General features: G+C 32.1%; 2 protein-coding genes across 2 annotated transcripts in view; one reads left to right on the top strand and one right to left on the bottom strand.

Moving 5' to 3' along the window:
* Positions 1 to 21,767, top strand: part of LOC114325526 (uncharacterized) — a 528,612-nt gene that overhangs the window by 374,024 nt on the left and 132,821 nt on the right. The window lies entirely within an intron of this gene.
* LOC114325527 (lipase member N-like) overlaps positions 19,947 to 21,767 on the bottom strand; it is a 52,541-nt gene continuing 50,720 nt past the window's right edge. Inside the window, exon 7 of the mRNA XM_050658099.1 lies at positions 19,947 to 20,180. Within this exon, the coding sequence (XP_050514056.1) occupies positions 20,010 to 20,180 (171 nt within the window). The 3' untranslated portion in view covers positions 19,947 to 20,009. The remainder of the gene's footprint in view (positions 20,181 to 21,767) is intronic.

The raw sequence follows: 21,767 nt of genomic DNA, 5'->3' as shown, positions 1-21,767 counted from the left end.
ATTTTTAAGTTTGTTTGACTGGCTGTCTCCCAAAACTGCATACCATAGGTCCACACTGGTTTAAATATAGCTTTATACATATATCAGCAGTTTCTTTTCAAGAGATAGTTGAGATTTACGACCAATGGTATTCCAAGTTGTTTTTTTTTTGTGAAAATGTGCTTTTGCCAAGTTAATCTCCTATCAAGGAGGATTCCTAGGTACTTGACAGTATCGTTTTAAGCGAGCTGTGTTTCTTTCAGAGTTACAGATAGACATGTTTGGTTTTTCATTGTGAATGTTACATCGGTGGACTTACCCTCATTGGTCTTTTTCTTCCATTTTTTAAGCCATCTTTGGATATTGTTAAGGTTTTTTGAGGGGTTCTGGATACTGCGATTGGATCATGGTGAGAGGCTAGTACAGTGGTGTCATTCGCAAAAGTTGCACACGTTATTCTGTTATTTTTCGGTAGGTCAGCAGTATAGAGCAAGTACAATATCCGTCCCAAGACACTTCAATGTGGTACTCCGGGGTTTTTATTGGTCTTAGGCTTGTGTATTCATTATTCTGCTTGACTAGGAAATGTCGATTGGAAATATATCTTTTTAGCATTTGATAGAAAGGATGAGGAAGGTTCTTCTTTAACTTAAATAGGATACCAGCATGCCATAATTTGTCGAAGGCCTGACCAATATCCAGGAATACAGCAGAACAATACCTTCTATTTTATAGATCACTTCTAGTGTGTTTTACCAGTTTGTGTACTTGTTATATCGTTCCGTATTGTATCCTAAAGCGAAATTGGTGTTAAGGAATTAGATTTCGTTCTTGTATGACCGGCGATAATTGTCTAAGAAGAATTTTTTCCAAGATTTTTGATAAAATCTACTAATAGAAGTCACCTGAGTTTTATTTCTCCACGGCTTAGGTATGAGAATAATTTGAGCAACTTTTCATTGTTCTGGGCAGTACCCTAGTCTAAATATTGCATTAAATCCTGCATATGCGTAATCATTTGCAGACCTTGGAACTTTGCATTTTACTTATTGCAGTACTTTCCCAGGTCGTACCCTGGAGCATTTCTCGACTGATTTCATGCTGGATAATATTTCTAACTTCTTTAGTGGTAATTTGTTGTATAGTAAGTCCATCTGATAGGGTGATTCCAAGAAGTAATTTATTTCCTCCTCTGTATCACCATATTCCATGGGATGTGGCTTGAATACATTAATGAAATTTTTTCAAATGCTTCGGCTTTTTCCTTATGATTTCTACACCAGTCTCCCTTTTGATTCCGCATTGGTGGTTTTTATTGCTGCGGGTGACAAAAACATAACCACAATGTTAAAAATGAAAATTGGGAACTGGTGATAAACTTTTCTACGCATAACGAATTTAGAATAAGTAACACAATTTTTGACCAGAAAGACCAACGCAATACATGCAAGAATACCAGTAGACAAAGATTTATAGTAAATTATGATATAACCAAAGAATACTCCATCCAACAAGAAGCGGAAGCATCGACTATTTCACGATCCAAATTTCTTTGCGCATGTACGATCCGCCATGTTTCATGTATTATTTCTTATTTCTCAACCTAACCCCTAACAGCTGTTTGTTGTAAAATTATTGTGTTGTTTAATCTTTTCTAATTGTAGAAAAAAGGATAATACTATTAAACATATATATTGTTAAAATAAACTCTCATTGTGATGGCTCCACGCAAAGGTGGATTTTCTTGTGTGGTTCGTACTGGGACGCCCCACTAGATCGTGAACAAAATAATTCTCTTTTCAGTACCGAGAAATCGTAGTAGGTAAACGATCGTAGGGGTAGGGCAATGAGAGAAAGTTCTTTTTAAACATTTATGTGATTCCATATACGTACCTATCTATTAAAATTATTTATTCCCAGATTTTTAATTAAGCTTTTTAATAAAAAAAAAACAATTTAAACATAGCTATTTAGTGTTTAGTTTAATTTGCAATAGTATAAATTTAGTGTACGGTTCTAGAAATAAAGGTCATTTTGAATTTATGCAAGGCAGGTCCATAACATCAATTTTTATTTTATGACAGCTGAGGGAAAAACTTATGAGTGGAAGAGAAAGACTTGCACATAGTGTTTATTAATCTTGGGAAGGCATATAGCAAAGTTACCAGAAACCTAATGGTACTAAGTAGGAAAGGAGTGCCGGCTGAATATGTGAGAGTGGTATAAAAAATGTATCAGAAGGTAACAATTAGAGAGAGCGAATGCAGCTGAAACTGGAAAATTTTGTGTGAAAGCAGAGCTTCATTAGGGTTAGGTTAAGTTCTGTATTGAATCCGCAGTTATTAATAACTAGAACTAGCGAATAACTAGAAAAGATAATGTTAGGAATCAGTATATACGAAAAAATTGGGTGTGGATCCTATTGATCCTATTGGAAACAAAATAAGAAACAGGTTAAGGTGGCTAGATGCTAGATCTGATGTCTTCTTTCTTTTATATAGGCAGTACTGCCTGTTTTTCTTCAACAGTGCATTTCATTCTGTCCCTAAATTGTCATTACAGCTTTTCCTTGGGCGTCCTATACTTCTTCTGCCTAACGGTAACTTGTCCCTTACTATCCTTGATTCAAACATCCTGCTTACATGTTTAATCCACTCTTCTTTACCCAGGTATTTATATTGTCCACCCCACATATGCGGCTGATTTCCTCACTTCTTACCCTGTCCTGTAGTACTTTTCCAGCAATCCTTCTTAAGATCTTCATTTGGTTGGTCTCCAGATGTTTTTGTGTTTTGCTTGTATCTGGTCTTGTTTCGGCCTTATAAGTCATAACTGGCCTAATAACTGACTTATATATTTGGGCCTTTGTTTTGCACTCTTACGTGTTTGTTTTTTAAAATTGTGCCGTTTAGGCATCGGCCGTTCTACTGGCTTTAATTATTTGTTCTTTTACCTCTTCTTCGATATTGTTTTCAGCTGATAGATTAATTCCCAAGTATTAGATGCTAGATGTGATGAGATAATTGTTATATATCCAGGCGAGTTGAATTTGGTACAGTACAACCAGAGTTTCCAGAAAGCTCAGATGTACAGAAAGAAATCGAAGGTGAATAAAGTCATTCTAGCCTCCGCCGCAGAGTTTCCTCGTGCAGCGAGAATATGGTGGTGTTGGAGGTCAATAGATATTCAAAGAAATTTCTCAAAAGGAAACAAAAAAAATGATCAATCTAAGACAAAGTTAATAGAAAATTTGAAAGTATAATTCTGTCCTAAGTAAAAAGGTCTTGGGTCAAAAATATCTATTTTTCAAGTTTTTAGTACGAAAAAAAGTAATAGAAATCGATAGAAATTTTAATCTCTATTTTGAAATTAACTATTAAATTAAACTAAGCATCAAAAATCCATCACGTTTACATAAGTTTACAAAACTTAGTCAAAATCGATATTTTTAACTTAAAACCTTTTTACTTATCAGTACAAAATTTATATATGGGTTATATTAAATTTTACAGAAAAAAATACAATTCATATTAATAGATCAACTTAAAAACACTATAGTTTTAATTATTACTTTGTTTCTCAGTGTAACTCAAATTTCCTACAGTTTTGAACGAATTCCTCATTACTTTTCTTAGTGTAGTGTGAAGTATTACCCCTACCATTCTCCGACCGATATTTCTGTCCTCTGAATATCAAAGGAGCCGACAGATGCTTTCGCTTCTTGTTGGATGGAGTGTTCTTTGATATAACCAACAAAAACATATTATATCCATCCAAAAAAATCGACGCAAGATGCAAACAACCGTAATAAAAATAAAATTGTATAAAGAGATAACAGCAGTTTTGTTTTAATTTGGTTCAGATATAGAAAATTGTATAAAATTTAATGTGTCACATTTATGTTTGATTAAATTTTCTATAGGGTTTCTTCTTTTTCTTCTTCTTCGTCTAGCCATTCACGTCCATAGCTGAACATAAGCCTCTTCAGGTCTTCCTTTCCATTGTTTTTTGTTGTACGCTACTTGTAGCCAATTTTTCCCGGCAGTCCGTTTCAGATCATCTGTCCGTCTCATAGGAGGTCTGCCTTTGGGTCTTTTGTGTTGGTATGGTCTCCAGGTTAGAATTGTTCTGTGCCATTTGTTTAGATCGCTCCTAGCTACATTAGACCAGGGCGCATCTGTAAAAATATTAGTACATTTGGACGTTGAGAAGTGACTCAAATTTTTTTTGCAGAAATTGCTTCAAAATAAATTAAATAATAATATTTGAGTTATCCTCCCTCTCAAAAAGGTCCGGAGCATTGTTTAAATAATCAAAATGACAAAAAATTAAGGAAAAATTCGATTTCTTTCTTGGTTTTTTGATTATAACTTTAAAAGTATTCATTTCCGAGGAAAGTTGTACTGACATAAAAGTTGCGAAATTAAATTTCCTATAATACAGAATTTGTTCAAAATTTAAAAAATTGTCAACCTTGTTGCAAAATAGCAATAATTGCGAAAAAAACATACAAAAACAAGTATTCACATTTTACGTTTTTCAACCATTTATGCTAAACTTAGTACCTTCATATTTCACCCAGAAAAACTATATGATACATTACAACAATAATGTAAATTTCATTAAGATCGGTTCAACAAATTTTGCAAAATAAATTTTGCAATCCAGCTTTCGTAAAAAAAATTCATTTCTTCAAAATGTTACAGAACTGAAAATAAAGCAGATAGCAAGTTGAAAATTTTTTGCGTATAGAAGTGTACTGTACCTTTCATTTGCAATTTTACAAAATTAAAATCGATTAACACCACGGCGTCAGGAATTTTTTTAAGTAAACATTAATTATTGGTGCTACGCGCAGGACAGCGGATAGTTTGCTCTGATTGGGCATTCCAATGACCTTTGATAATGATTGATACATTTTAATTTTTATTACATTTCGATATAAATAATTAAATTTGCTTATTGCAAAATAAAGACACATACTCTATCCTTTGAAATAACACTTTTATTAGCAAAAACTGTCTTTGTTCATATATTTTAACTTAAATAATAAAAGTTTATTATTTTTAAACATATGCAATTGTTTAAACAATATTTCACACACAATAATAAAATTAGATTGATTTTTGTGGAATTAAAATATTAAAATATAACAAAATATAGAGTAAGAAAATAATATATTAGATAAAGATTGGGAGAAATTTTGGTGGAAGTCAACTTGTGTGAATCGAACACCGCTGTCCTGCGCGTAGCACCAAAAATTATTGTTTATTTTAAAAATTTTCTGACGCCATGGTAATTAATTGATTTTAATTTTGAAAATTGAAAATGAAAGGTACAGTACACTTAAATAAGTAAAAAAAATTCAACTTGATATCTGCTTTATTTTCAGTCCTGTAACATTTTGAAAAAATGAATTTTTTTTGCGAAAGCTGTATTTCAAAATTTATTTTGAAAAATATGTTGAACCGATCTTAATGAAATTTACAGTATTGTTTGACTGTATCATAAAGTTTTTCTGGATGAAATATGAAGGACCTAAGTGTAGCACAAATGGTTGAAAAACGTAAAATGCGAATACTTGTTTTTTATGGTTTTTTCGAAATTATTGCTATTTTGCAACTAGGGTGACTATTTTTTAAATTTTTAACCCATTCTATATTATAGGAAATTTAATTATGCAACTTTTATGTCAGTACAACTTTTCCCGGAAATGAATACTTTGAAAGTTGTAATCAAAAAACCAAGAAAAAAATCGAATTTTTCCTTAAATTTTTGACATTTTGATTATTTAAACAATGTTCCGGACCTTTTTGAGAGGGAGGATAGCTCAAATATTATTATTTGATTTATTTTCAAGCAATTTCTGCAAAAAAATTTGAGCCACCTCTCAACGTCCATCTCAAAACAGATGCGCCCTGGACTCAGAGATGGGCATCGACACGTCGACTTTAATTGTCGACACAGACGTGTCGACAATGTCGAGAACGTGTCAACAATGTCGACAATGTCAACAATGTCGACAATGTCGACAATGTCAGCAACGTGTCCATAATGGAAAAAAGTGAGGTTATGTTATGAAATTATTCAGTTGTAAACTTTGAATGTGATCTGATCTGATCAGAATCAAAATGAGTGGCAGAAAACTGAATAAAAACTATGACATATTATCATTCAAAGTATTAAAGATAGAAGGAAAGCACGCGGCTAAATGTTGTGTATGTGGAAATGTGATAAAAAATACAGCTGCAGCAAGATTGCAAAGTCACAGGTAAGAAGAAATATTTTAATTAATTTTAGCTGGATAGCTATAGAGATTTATTCTCTGAAATTGATATTTGTATCGGCTGATAACTAACCCCGTCCCGTACTTTCATTTTAAGAAACGTCTGCAAGTTAGATCGTGGCAATGGTAATCAATCCAATAATGAAATGTCGCATGTTTCGATATACGAAAATACTGGCTCAGACACAGGTTTTACACCTACAGTTAATCCACAAGTGAGTATATAGGACGTATGTTCTACTACATATTTAGCAGGGGCGGATCTAGAAAAAATTTTGGGGGGAACTTTTTGAAATTACATTTATCTATAATATAAAAATGAATCGTAAAATGTGTTCGGAGCCGCATAACTCAACAACGCATGGATCACCATTTCGGTAGTAGTATATTGGAGAAAACATGGCGTCAAAAACCGTATAGCCATCTAACGGCAAGAAGTGAAAATAACGCACTATATATTATTGTAGATTTCTTGATTACTATTTAATTCGAATTCGGAAGGGGACATAAATTGCATTAGTTTTCACCCCAGAATTTGTATTCTGAGGTTTTCACGTTGTTGCATCCCTATATACAGGGTGTCCCATTTAAAAAACACCAAGTTTAGTATTTTACGGCAAAAAACGGATTGGCCTATTGAATTAAGTACAAAACGCTGTATCTATGCCAACTTCTGTATACAGGGTGTCCGTAGATCCGCCCTTCATATTTAGTCACCTTAGAGTTTCTTTTTATTTTGAATTTTAGAATACAACGAACGGTAGTTACGAAGTTATGGAAGATGGTTCGCTAGCTATTGTGACTGGAACTTCACCTGAAAACATGCTAGATGGAATTATAGAAAATTCATTAGATACCGATGCCGCCTTATTGGAATTGGAAGAAAACAATGGTGTAGCAATTCAAGGCACTCATAGTATTGTTGAAAATATGATGTTATCAACTACTGATACTGAGAGTAGTAATTTGACTAACTTAAGTACTCCAACTTCCTCCAGCACAAGCTACACAAGCACGAATAAAAGAAATTTATTCGCTACATCTCAAGCTAGACCAGCCAAAAAATCAAAGAAAATCACCGACTATATGGACATATTACAAGAGTATGAAGAGGAGAAGATAAGCACTGCACTAGCCAAATTTATATTCGGCTGTAACTTACCATTTACTGTGGTAGAATCACCTCTCTTTAAAAATTTTATAAAAACGATCCGTCCTGCTTATTTAGACAAAATTCCTGGCCGGAAAAAACTTTGTACATCGCTTTTAAATAAGTGCTATGAAGACTGTATTGAGATTTCACGTAAAAAAGTGGAAACCGAGTCAGTCATTTTGTGTGACGGTTGGAAAAACTCATCTACTAATTCTAAAACGGTTGTGACAATGTTGCATAGTGCAGACGGAAAAAATGCCTTTCTTGATGCTTGGGATTTAACCACGGAGTCTGAGACTGGAGAAAAACTTGCCGAAATAATAACAGAATCTAAAAAAATTGCAAAAGAAAAATACGATGTAGATGCGTACGGTATAGTTTCGGATAATGCTAGTGCAATGATTAAAATGGGATCCCTCCTCAAGCACAACATGTGGCACTCTACGTGCAGTAGCCACACCGGCAACCTTTTAGCCAAAGACGTGCTGGATAAAAAGTTATTCGACAATGTGGTCATTGTCCTCAAAGAATTTAAGCAACCAGATTTAGAAAAAATGATAGTTGATAAGGGAGGGCGCAGAATCAAATTGCCGGCCGAAACAAGATGGTGCTCTTACCGAGATTCTTTCGAAAGTCTCCTAGAAAATCTGGTATATATGAAACAAGTAGCCGCTGTAACGAAAAAAAGATTAAGCCGAAAGTCAAGGAATTAATCTTCAACGATGAATTTGTGGATGAGATTCAACAGAACATAGAAATTTATGAACCCATTTGTAATCTGATCAATGTTTGTCAGAAATCTGACACATCTGTAGCAGATGCCGTTCATCTGTGGCTCAATTTGAATCTGCCAGATAACCTTAAAGAAAAATTGAAACACAGACAACAAATGGCGTTAAACGTGTACGCATTAACTGCGTACTATCTGCATCCGAAATATGAAAATTCCAAGCTTACGTCAGAGCACACTGGTATAATAACTCAGTTCTTACTCAGAAAGTTGTGCAATCAGGGCATAGAAGAATGGGACAAATTTAACACTAAATCGGGTAAGTCTTTCAGACAAAATTATCGCTCTTTTGATTTTTAATATATTAGGTTTACAATTTCAGGAATATTCTCAACACTTTGGGAAAAAGGAGTTGAAAAGCCTCTAGTATTTTGGCGAGTGGTCAAACAGGAATGCCCAATTCTTGCTAAAATGGCTCTCAGACTTCTAAAAATGCCAGCCTCCTCAGCTCAAATCGAGAGACTCTTTTCAAATTGGGGACACATTCACAGTCTGATAAGAAATAGATTAACGTTCACTAATTCCAAGAAATTGGTACATATTTATGTTTCATTAAAGGGAGAGTATCCTGATAAAAATAGTTATGACCTGGACGAGGAAGAAATTGTAGATATGGACGGGGAAAGTACAACTATTTGATGTATTATTGGTTAAATGTTTTCTTTGGTTAAAAATTAGCAAAACCGCAAAATGTTGTAATGTTTTTATTATGCAGTCTCTGCCAAAGCACGAAGAGATTCAACACTGTTTCAGTAATTATTATACTATAATTATTATAATAAAGAGTTAGTAAAATTTAAAAAAAAGTAAACGAAATGTTAGGAAACAAGGTAAGGTTTCAATGTACTGAGATATGTTTGATTGTGGTTTTGAATCTTACCTCGTTTACTAACGTTTAGGTTTACGTTTCTTTTTAATTTCTTTAAACCTTTCTGTAAATGTTACGAGTTTACGAGTAACGATAGAAAATTAAAAATCTATGAAAATTTGTTTTGCTGGTTTTTTCTGGTTTTGCATCTAAATGGTAATATTTTAGATTCATTACATTGCATTACTCTATCATGAGGTTTGCACATAATAAATTGTCTCTATATGAATCTATTTAAAATTCATTTACACTTGAAAAACCTGCAATCAAACAATTATGGAATATCCTATGAATTTGACAATCGCAAGTTAATAGTGAGGTTAAAAGTTTCAAAAGTTTGAGATTATTTGGTCTCTTTGCAACTTGTTGAAACATTAATGCATACTCTTTCAATAAGTCAGCGCAGCCAGATTAACCTAAAATTTCAAATTAGTGCGCACGGAACGTCATTCTGATCGTTTGCTAATTGTCGACATACTCGACATTGTCGACATTGGCAACAACTTTAAATCACTCGACATCGACATGATTGTCGACATGTCGACAATCGAATTGTCGACATGACATTATCGACACCGCCCATCCCTGCCTGGACTACATGTCCAGCGTATTCACATTTCAATTTTAGTGATTTTTGTACCACATCGGTGACTTTGGTTTTCTGTATTATCCATGTGTGTGTTTTCCTGTCCTTAAGTGATATGCCAAGCATTGCTCTTTCCATCGCGTGTTGAGTGACTCTGAATATGTTCATATTCTTTTTTGTGATGGCCCATGTTTGTGCCCTATATTATGTTAATATCGGAATAATGCATGCATCAAAAACTTTAAATCTAAGATGTAGTTGAATTTGCTGATTTCTGAGTATATAGTTCAGTTTTTCGAATGCTGCCCGTGCTAACTTACTTCTTCTTTTCATTTCTTGCGTTTGAATTTCCCTATTTAGTATTTAACAGGTGTGTAAGTTTCCCGAAGTATATACAGGGTGTAACAAAAATACAGATCATAAATTAAGTCACATATTCTGGGACCAAAAATAGTTCGAATGAACCTAACTTACCTTAGTACAAATATGCACATAAAAAAAGTTACAGCCCTTTGAAGTTACAAGATGTAAATGAATATAGTTTCTGTCCTTGTGGGATCGGTACTCACCGGAGGGACCGCAGACGTGCGGATACAATTAGCGTCTCTTTGCAAAGACAATGACGTCGACTTTGCAAAGTAACAAGACACTTACTCAACTACACATTACACATGACACTAATACTCATGTTGTGACTGGCTGAATGACATAAAGTCCATGCCATTAAAAAAAAGCCCTTTGAAATTACAAAATGAAAATCGATTTTTTTCAAATATATCGAAAACTATTAGAGATTTTTTATTGAAAATGGACCTGTGGCATTCTTATGGCAGAAACATCTTAAAGAAAAATTATCGTGAAATTTGTGCACCCTATAAAAAATTTATGGGGGTTTTGTTCCCTTAAACCCCTCAAACTTTTGTGTACGTCTCAATTAAATTATTATTGTGGTACCATTAGGAAAATTTAATATTCTTAAAACTTTTTTGCCTCTTTTTATTTTTCCGATAAATCAGTTTTTATCGAGTTGAGGCTTATTTTTTAAAATGTTTACATAAAAATATTATGGCGGTTTTGTTCTTTGAAACCCCCAAATTAGTCCTGTCGCCAGAGGGGGTACAACGAGCTCCTTTATTCAGATGGACTTACCCAAGTTTTTTTCATGTATTTTGACCCGTAGAATACGAATTTTTTGGGTAACAGTTGATCCGGATGTCGATAAGATTGTTATTGACCAAGAACTTGAGGAATTACATAACAGATGTTTCTCACAAAACAAAACATTTTTTTTTTGTATTTTTTGGGTCATTCTAAGTAAAAAATGTTTTAACAAGGTTTCCCGTAGGATGCTCAGTTTTCGAGATAAACGCGGTTGAACTTTCAAAAAATCGAAAAACTGCAATTTTTAAACCAGAATAACTTTTGATTAAAAAATAAAATAGCAATTCTGCTTAGCGCAATTGAAAGTTCAAGTCAAATTATATCGGTTTTGATTATTTGCATTGCTAAAAATTTATTTTGTTATTGTTAAACAAAGCTACAAACACCTAGTGCGTGAGTGATGTTTTCTATGATTTCTCATTTAAAATCTAACGAGTAGGTAGAATAGGTACTAGGGCAATCGAGGCTATTTCTACGTAGCATGAGTTAAAATGCATGTAAAGGCACGGGAAACACTATGTGTTTATAGTTTTTAGCATTTTTAGCAATGAAAATAATTAAAGCCGATATAATTTGACTTAAACTTTCAAATGCAGTAAGCAGACTGGCTATTTTATTTTTTAATCAAAAGTTATTCGGGTTAAAAAATTGCAATTTTTCGATTTTTTGAAAGTTTAACCGCGGTTATCTCGAAAACTACCCATCCTACGAAAAAAATTGTAGAAACATGTTTTGCTTAGAATGACCCAAAAAATACCAAAAAATGTTTTGTTTTGCGAGAGATCTCGGTTATGTAATTCCTCAAGTTCTTGGTCAATAACAATCTTATCGACATCCGGATCAACTGTTACCCAAAAAATTCGTATTCGACGGGTCAAAATACATGAAAAAAACTTGGGTAAGTCCATCTGAATAAAGGAGGCCGTTGTACCCCCCCTGGCGACAGGACTAAATGTTTGTGTACGTTTCAATTATAATATTACTGCGGGTTCATTCGTTAAACACACTATTTTAAAACTTTTTTTGCCTCTTTGTATTTTTTCAAGAAGGCACCTTTTATCGAGATGTGGCTTCTTTTTTAATATGGTTCAAAATATACCTAAAAATGTAAATCATACATAAATTTTCATACTATTACCAAGCCTCCATAATCGTACTTGACCATTATACAAATATGTGGTGGATTTGAAAAATATTCAAAATATCTCGATAAACACTGACTTTTCGAAAAAGTACTAAGAGCCAAAAAAGTTTTAAAAACATTGTGTTTACCTCATGGTACTACAATAATAATTTAATTGGAACGTACACAAAAGTTTGGGGGGATTTAAAGGAACAAAACCCCCATAAAATTTTTTTGGGGTGTCCAAATTTCACTATAATTTTTTCTTAAGATGCTACTGCCATAAGAATGCCACATATCCATTTTCCCTAAAAAATCTCTAATAGTTTTCGATATATCGGAAAAAATCGATGTTCATTTTGTAACTTCAAAGGGTTGTAACTTTTTTATATAGACATTTGTACTAAGGTAAGTTAGGTTCAATCAAACTATTTTTGGTCCCAGAATATGTGATTAAATTTATGACCTGTATTTTTGTTACACCCGTATATTCTTCAACTTTTTCTATAACTTTGTTGTTGCTAGGTTTGCTAGTTTACAAGATATAGCACAAAATCCCTTTGCAAGGGTGGCGGCCTCACAAACCTGATCTTAAGCTTCTACTCAGCCCCCTACACATAAAAAAATAATAAATAGCGTCCTCTAAAGACCGCAAGCTAAGGCCTAAAAAAACATTTCAACGGACTACAACATTACACAAGCTTAGTTTGTAAAATAAATAAGTGTTATACAGTAACGAGCGCGCTAATAACCAAAGGATATAAAACCTATTAAGTTGTGAGATAAAAAGGAATGAAACTGGTGGAGGTGAAAATTTTAAGAAAAAGTCCTATAAATTTATATTGTATTTATGTATTGTTTCCCACCTTTAGACGTATCGGACGAGTTAGTGACCGTGACAGTTTTAGTTGACATACCCCTCTGATACGTCTTAAGATGGGAATCAATAAATATCGTTTTTATCGCTAAATTTCCCACCTACACTAGTTTATTTCATTTTATCTCACAACTTAATATCTGGACCTCGGAGGTAAACTACACTTTGTCGACGTGGCGTTGTTTTGTTTATATTCTTTTAACTCACTCAGCTCTCCAACAGATTTCTAGAGGTATACTACACTTGGTACTAATGTCCACGAAAACGAAATTACCAAAAAAATAGAACACTATGTTCAAATAATTTGAGAGGTAAAAATCGCCATGTAAACTTGGATGTTTTTACCTCACAGTGACTAACTGAGTGTTGATCGCAAACAACACTGTTGACTTAGTGCACTGAGCACCTAGCGGTAAACGGGTCATAGGTAACTGTTCTTCTTAACAGAAATAAATCTCTTTGTTTTTATCTATTATTTTTTATAGTTACCTAGTTGTTTTTATAAAAATCGTGGTTATTAATACATTGTAATAGACAATCAACAAAAGTTATGCATCACTTAAAATTATGCTGAATTTAGAAAAAATTATAAAAGAAACAGAAATAACAACAAGTGTTATTAAATATTATTATTTTGTTGAGCCACAATATGTCACCAAAATGTCGACAACCAAACATACCTTGTGTCTGGTACATACATAAAACCTATTTAGTGTGGCAATGGTATTACCTCATAATAACCATTTTTTTTTTAATCTTTTATAGGGCGTCTAATAATTTGGTCAGAGACTGTATACTACGGAAAAACAGAATCTCTATTGATGTTAGCGTTTAGTGAATTGTTTTAAAGAATTCTTCAACTTACTTTTACTTTTTTATATAATACAGCTTCATAATTTTACACTGTATTTTTCGGCAAAATTTTGTCAAATTAAACCAGACTTTTCACTTTCTCAGCTATTATATTTTTATTATGTTTCTTAGCGACAAAGGTTTCTTATTTTGCGACATCCTTTCTTCGTGTTACCGACCACCGACCGTAATAAATAAATATTATGAAGGTTATTTTTAATCTCATTTTAGATAAATACGATAAGTAATAAAATAGTATTGGGTATTTCGTAATATTGGGTATTATCAACAAGTACCCATACAAAAATATTTTGGCCGATATTAACTGGTAAATTTCTATGAAGTGGGTTTTAAAAATAATCAGATTATTTGGCCGCGTCCGTATTATATAAATGGCTGTAAGTACAGGTTGCCGATTTTGACAGGTGGCAGTTAACACAGGTTTTACTGTAATAACATTTAACTAAATTAAAAATTTGTTTCATGAGAAGTAGCTAGCTAATTCTTTTGGGCTTGACCTTTAAATTCAATGAATATTTTATAAGTATAGATCAAACCTATCAGAGGTAAACTGCACTTAGGCTATTGATTATATTCAAAATAAGATAGCTAAAAGGAACTACAACGTTAATGGGGTTTTATTATTTCATATGGTCAATGGACATCTATATATCAAAAAACCGCAGAGTGCTACCATTTAGAGGGGTGCGTTTTTGAGGAATGAGTGAATTAGTCCCTGGGCACAGGTTACATTAGGGCGAGTTCTATGCACTTTTGGTACAAACATATCTACATAAAAATTCTTCCTGGTTAAATTTTCTATCTAAATATCACTTTTTAAAGTCAATGATACAAATCAATGATACATGATTTTTTTACAAAAATATATTCAAAAGAAGAAGCACAAAGAAACCCAAAAGAAAGAAATTTTTTTTTTGCCCCATAACTTTTCTCCACGAGGATATAGGTATAGATTTTGCTTTACAGAAAAATAACCTACATATTTTTTCTTTAAAATTTTGTTTAGTAGAGGTAATTAGGATTTATAGTTTTCGAAATATGATTTTTCAAAATTCACCACTCACAGCAATTTTGGGCAATTTTCCTTGCTATTTCGCAAATATTGTGCTGTAACTTTTTTCTACGTAACTTTAGGTATATGCGCGTAATAGGAACAAAAATCAATTACCTTTAAAATGGTCTACTGTATAACGTTGTACGACTTTTTTTAAAGAGATTATGGTTTTTCAAGTTTTTAAGGTTTTATACTTTTAACAATTTTTTATAATATAATATAAAAATAAAATAATATTATTATATGATATATTATATAGTATTATATTATATATAGTGTATATAATATTATAATTGTATAATACGTAATATAAAAAAATATTATTTTTTACATTTTTTACGATTATTTTTGAAATTTCTTATTATAACTTTTTTTTTCTTTTACATGAATATACTAAATATTGCTCAATAAAGAGGGCTGGCTTACTTTCTGTTCTTTAAAATGGTGTATTTTCTATATTTAAATAATCGAAACCGAGTGATTCTTTGATATTTTTTTACCTGTATTATTTAAAATTATTTCTTTTACAAAAATTACATAAACATTAGGCCTAGAAAACATCACTTTAGTTAAAATTATTTAAACGTTAACATTTAAAAAATTTTCAAAATCAAAGTCCATCTCTTCGTTAGTATTAGCTTCAATATCATCCTCTGACACCTCAGTTATCTTAGAGTTCCCACAATTAGTACCCATGCACATGCAATGCACCCTTGGCAGAAAATTGAACAACTAATTCCTATCTTCCTACAACCGGAGTTTTTTACATCCTTTGGTACATTTACATGCTATTTTTTCAAGCAAAACCTGTGGTGCAGGAGCTTTGACAGTACCTAAATATTGGTATTAATCCATATTTTGAAGTTGGCCCGGCCGAGTCAAGTGGATCCAAAGTATTACCTATAAAAAATAAGATTCAATCATAACACACAATCACATAAAAAAGTTATAATGAGAAATTTAAAAAATAATCCTAAAATCAAAACTCGTTGCAAGTACTTATTACATTTTGAAAAAGCAAATCTTATTAAAAAATTATCCTAGAATTTTTTATAATACACCATTTTAAAGTAAATAGAATAAGCTTTCTTTTTTATTATTTATAATATATACCTAAATGTAGAAAAAAAAGTTAGAATGGGAAATTTAAAAAATAATCGTAGGAAATATAAAAACTCGTTAAAAGTATAAAATTTTGAAAAAGATAACCTCTTTAAAAGAAGTCGTACAACATTATACAGTAGAACATCTTAAAGGTAATTGATTTCTATTCCTCTTACATGTACCATTGCATATGCCTAAAGTTACGTAGAAAAAATTACAGAACAATATTTGCGAAATAACAAGGAAAATTGCCCAAAATTGCTGTGAGTGGCGAACTTTGAAAAATCATATTTCGAAAACTATAGATCCTAATGACCTCTACCAAACATCATTTTAAAGAGAAAATAATATGTAAGTTTTTTTTCTGTGAAGCAATGTCTATACCTATATCCCCGTGGACAAAAGTTACGGGACAAAAAACAAAATTTCTTTCTTTTGGGTTTCTTTGTGCTTTTTCTTTTGAATATATTTTTGTAAAAAAAAGTATCTTTGACTTTAAAAAGTTATATTTAGATAGAAAATGTAACTAGGAACAATTTTTATGTAGACGTGTTTGTACCAAACGTGCATATAACTCACCCTAATATAACCTGTGCCCAGGGACTAATTCACCCGTTTCTCAAAAACGCACCCCTTTAAATGGTAGCACTCCGCGGTTTTTTCATATATAGAGATTCATTGACCATATGAAATAAAACCCCGTTAACGTTTTAGTTCCTTTCTATAGTACATAATCAATAGCCTACTATGTCACTGTAAATTACCATTAATATAGTATAATATTAATATTATAGTATTATATTTTAGTATTAATATTATATACAGTAATTAGTGCAAATTTAACCGTTTTATTAGTTGGATTGTATAAACTAGTTATATGTTATGATTAAAATATGATCACATTGTCTTTCAGAGCGAAAGATACCTAATTATGGGTTATATAATATTTTTAAAATATTCAAACTGCTCTACTGAAAAGTTGCTTAAAATGACATAGTATAGTTTACCTCCGAGGTTCAGATATGTTTTCCATGTTTTGCGTTATTTTTACGGTTATTAGCGCGCTCATCACTGTATATGAAGATATTGCAAACATTTTTTAAATAAAACGGATACTTCTATCTGAATTATTTATATTTTTTATTATTACATGCATATGTTCTGGATAAACTTGCAAACGTGTGCGTAAAATATTGCATATTTATGTGTATATTTCATACGGTTTTATTTACATATTTACGAAAGTCATAAAAAACTTACCTTTAATTTTAATAGAGCAGGATATGAAACATATTATTTTGTTAAATCTGAAGGTATTATAAAGTCTCAATATTATTCGTTGGTACATTACATTTAATTCGGGGAATTTGGCATCTTTTAAATTAAAATCAAATCTTCAAAATAAAATTTGTAAGCTTTGATATGAAAAATTCCTTCACAAAGAAAAAAATACAAAGTCCACACTCATCTATCCACTCAGAGTGGATGGCACGACGAACTTTTTCTTTGAAAAAAAGTTTTAAATTCACTGATAGAACTTGGCCAATATTTGAGACTGTTATGTTTCTTGAAAACTTTTTATTGTAGAACGTAACGTACAAAACTTCTTTTGATGGAGCTACACAAGTTTTTTTATTTGAATTCTTAAGCAAAATATACACCGGCAAAAAGTTTACCCAACTCCTATAGTTTTTAAAGAGATGTCTTTAATGGAAATTATGGTAAGTTTTTCACATTTATTTTCATCAGTTTTCAATGTTAATAGTGGTCAAATACAAGAACTGCAGTATATTCTATGCTAGGGTGCATCGAAAAAGGCGAAAAAGAATTTTTTTTTTGCGATGAAAAAGTAATACCTCACAAAAGTTGTCCAATCAACTGTTAAGTATTTTGGTAAAATTTTTTCGAAATTGGAAAATATCTTCTGCCCCCCCCCCCCCCCAGACAAATTAAAAATTTGGAAAAGATGTTAACAGACGAAAAAAATTTTTATTTCGAAACGAAAATGTAATAGCTCACAAAAGTTGCCTAACACCCTATTTAGTATTTTAGTCAAATTGCGTTGAAATAGAAAATATTTTCTGACTCCCACGGCCACTAAAAATTAGGAAAAATTCATTAACATGCGAATTTCTTTTGTAAGGAAATGTAATACCTTATAGAACTTGAATAAATAAATTCGGTTTAAATTGGAAAATATTTTCTGGCTTCACAAGGCAATTAAAAATTTTACTTAAGAAAAGTATACTAAAACATTCTTTTATAACAAAATAGCCTAACTTATCCGTCTTCTTGACGTCGCCGAAGTTTTTTAATACTAAAATAAATATAAAGCCAAGTACAAAATTAGGTATATAGATATTACAAAAAATATGGTAAAAGCATTCTATTCGAAGATGTCTTCCGATTTAGCATTAAAGTGAAGCATAGCTTTTCTGGAATCAATTCGAGTTTTTATAAATCCATCCCTCGAATACGCTCCAGAAACTGCTAGAGAAGCTTGTGTCACAAGCTTGACACATCGTTCTACACATTGCTTGTGGCAGTGATATTTCTCAATCTCAATGTTAAAAGGGTCTAAGTTAGGATTCTTAACAAAATCTCGCAGATTGTCACTCGAAAATCTAGAGAATATAGGTAGTTCTGTAAGGTGATATTCTTGTTAGTTAATTAACACAAAGTAGTCGTTTGAATCAAAATTTTTATAGGTGAAAGTTTGAAAACCCTCACGTTTTTTTATTTGGTCACTGACAAACTTCTTTTGATGTCCAAGGGGTAGATCACGTGAATGTCGCAGATATATAAACCACTGAAGCGGTTTTTTAAGACGCTCTACTAACAGTCGTATTACATCACCCTTAACGCCAGTATTTACGACTGTTTCGTCACATTCAATAGTTGGATTTGATACTTTCTGATATACCAGACAGCGGATACCCATATCCGAAATATTTGCACCCTGGCTCATGCAAAAGTGTTATGTGTTCTTCCACGATCGATTGACCATAAAACTTGGTACTGTTTTTATTTTAGCTAAAGTTTTGTCTTTGCGTCGGTAACTTTCTTCTTTTACTGTTGTTCTCTCTGATTATATTTGTTTTTGTTTTCCCTATCAATCGAGCTTATCACCATTTTTCGGGTACCTCTTTGATTTAATAGAAATTCGCGCTCATCCGGAGGCATTTTTTGAGATTTGCTACAAAGACAATTAATCAGAGTGTTACATTTGCATGCTGCAAGATCGAGTCGTGTAGTTTTACTGTTGTTCTTAAAGCCTTGAATTTTATTTTTGTAAAATTCACTGTTTTGCCATTTCTTCAATGGTTTCATAAGTTTCATATATTTGTCATGATAGACTTTGAAAAGCTGAATAATTCTTGTATGTTAAATTATTGGAATTAAAGCCTTTTTCCATATTTCCTCCAATTTAATTGCAACCCGTTCGGCAATACCAGAAAATTCTGGCTCTGTCTTGCTGAGTTTTTTATCCTCTTGAAACCACAAAACTTCATCGCTTGTTTGTATTTCGGTAAAATATTTGCAGGTTTATTTGGTGGTTGCCCAAAAATGGGGCGGTCCACAGCACATCTTGATTTTATTCCTCATGGTGCTGGTTTATCTATTTTAAAAATCTTTTATTTACAAACAACAATAATAACCAAGTAAGGCATCGCATCACACATAAGTGAAAATTACACGGACACACGAACCCGGACATTTCAAATGGGTTGGTGAGACTGAAAAAACAAATAAAACTTTAAATATCGTTTAAATTTGTAATTGAAAACATTTTAAGTTTTCTTTAATTGATCTTATATCGAGTTAGCACATATTTTATTCTAAATAATATACGCATAAAAATCAGATATTTAATAAAATTCATGGTCGTTGGGGGGGGGGGGGCAGAAAATTCGCTTAGAAAAAAAAATAAAATTACTAATATGCTGAAAAATAACACTAGCAACTTTTTCACGCTATTAGATATAACATTTCCAACTTTTATTTTTTCGATGCACCCTAATCTTCATATCTTCCAACAAAAGTGGCTAATAAGGATTTGTACTGGCATATTCGAAATAAAGGGGAAATAACTGTTTTTCAAGATATATTAAATAAAATATATTATATAATATGCTAGCTTACAGAACATTATCATTAGCAGCCACCGGCCTCATAAGCTTTAATCTTGTTTAAAACAGGTATAGCCAATAGAGATTCAGCATCACGGTGGTTAATAAAATTAAGGTGGTGCCATCTAGGATCTGCAATTACAGTGACTCCGCACCTATACTCAGGTTTCAGTAGTTCTTGTAATCGGAGTCCATTCTGAAACAAACAAAAAGGTGAATAATTCAAGTTGGTATAAATATTCAAGTTGGTATGAATATTCAAGTTGGTATGAATATTCAATATGGTAAGTTGGTAAAAAATTCAATTTGAATTAAATTAAAGGGATAGGTGCAAAATTTCGGCTTCAATGCTATTTAAATGCATTCATTTTTTTTTCGAGTCCTGAGAAAACTAATAAAAATTTTTGCAAAAATTTAAACGTGGAATGGAATATTACGTTATTACCGAGGGTAGAAAATCACTAAAGACTTCTATAATTACTCCGGTCAACTTACACGTCCGAGGTTACAAAAATTACCATCAAGCTGAAAATTGACAGGATTGTTCAAAATACCATCATAAATGAAATTTAAAAGTCCTCATAAATCCGACCCTAGCTAAAAAATTTACGCGGGGTCAAAGGTCACCAAATACAGTTTTTAGCGATTTTCAGCGAAACGGTAAGTTTTATCATAAAATTAGTTCTAACAAAAATTGTAGACTAGATAATTATGTATAAAAAATGTCTTATTACTTCTTTTCCTAAGAGCCACCGTTTTTGAAATAAAACGATTCAAAAAGTTGTAATCATCATAATATGCGCACATTTTTCCACACCACCTTTGAGGTAGTGTAATACTTAGCGTATTTTTTAACGTGGTTTCCCCAGTAGGCCTATTCCACGGACCTGTTATGATTCTGTTTAATTTGAAGCTATTGAATAATTAATTTATATTGGCAAGGGTTAAAAATAATAAAACGTTTAAAAACTTCTTCCTTTTCTCCTTGTTCTTCTTCTTCTTAACCTTCTAGTTCTTCTTCTTCTTCTTCTTCTTCTTCTTGTTATTCTTCTCATTCTTTTTCTTCCTGGGTGCAATTAGATTGTCCCAATAATGACACATCGCATGGCTCCTCAATAGAATCAAATGAATCCTCAATTGTTGGTGATTCAATATTGGAGCACGACCGGTTTGGACAATTAGTGCATGCTACCGAACAAAACAGTCCAACTTTATGCAACCACCTTTAGCGCTAAATCCCTTTTTACAGTTGCAAAAAATTGTGTTCAGGAGTTTTCTTGCGCAGGTGGGAGTAAAATTTGAATTGGTTCTAATGAACTGTCGACTAATTTCCATCCCCAGTCTTTTGGATCTAGCTGATAACCAAGCCACACTTGAACTTGGTAATTTTTTCGAAAAAGATGTTGATAAGCAGCCGCTGAGGTTGGACGAAGACAAGATAACTGTACTTGTTTTTTATTTCGAATACTTTAAAAAAAAACATGCATATCGAAACTTATCTAAGCACGTAGTTTTTTTAGGCTCTCCATATATAGGGAGAAGAAAGCTAATTCCGTTGGAAATAACTTCTGGTGGAGTTGAATTAATTTTTTTAAAACTTCACTTCACATGTATGGTCACAGATATCTGCTCTTTAAGAAATTCTAAAAATTCATCAGCACTTTCAGTACCTCCATTGATTAATGTTTTTATACCGCCTTCAAATTCAACAATTTCGCCTTCACTTCAAATTTATGCACAAATAAAAAATATTCTGTCGTTTTTGTTATAACAATGAAAATAA

This window comes from Diabrotica virgifera, chromosome 8, assembly GCF_917563875.1.
Source record: "Diabrotica virgifera virgifera chromosome 8, PGI_DIABVI_V3a".
In the NCBI taxonomy this organism is placed as follows: Eukaryota; Metazoa; Arthropoda; class Insecta; order Coleoptera; family Chrysomelidae; genus Diabrotica; species Diabrotica virgifera.
This window is presented reverse-complemented; position numbering and strand designations above follow the sequence as displayed.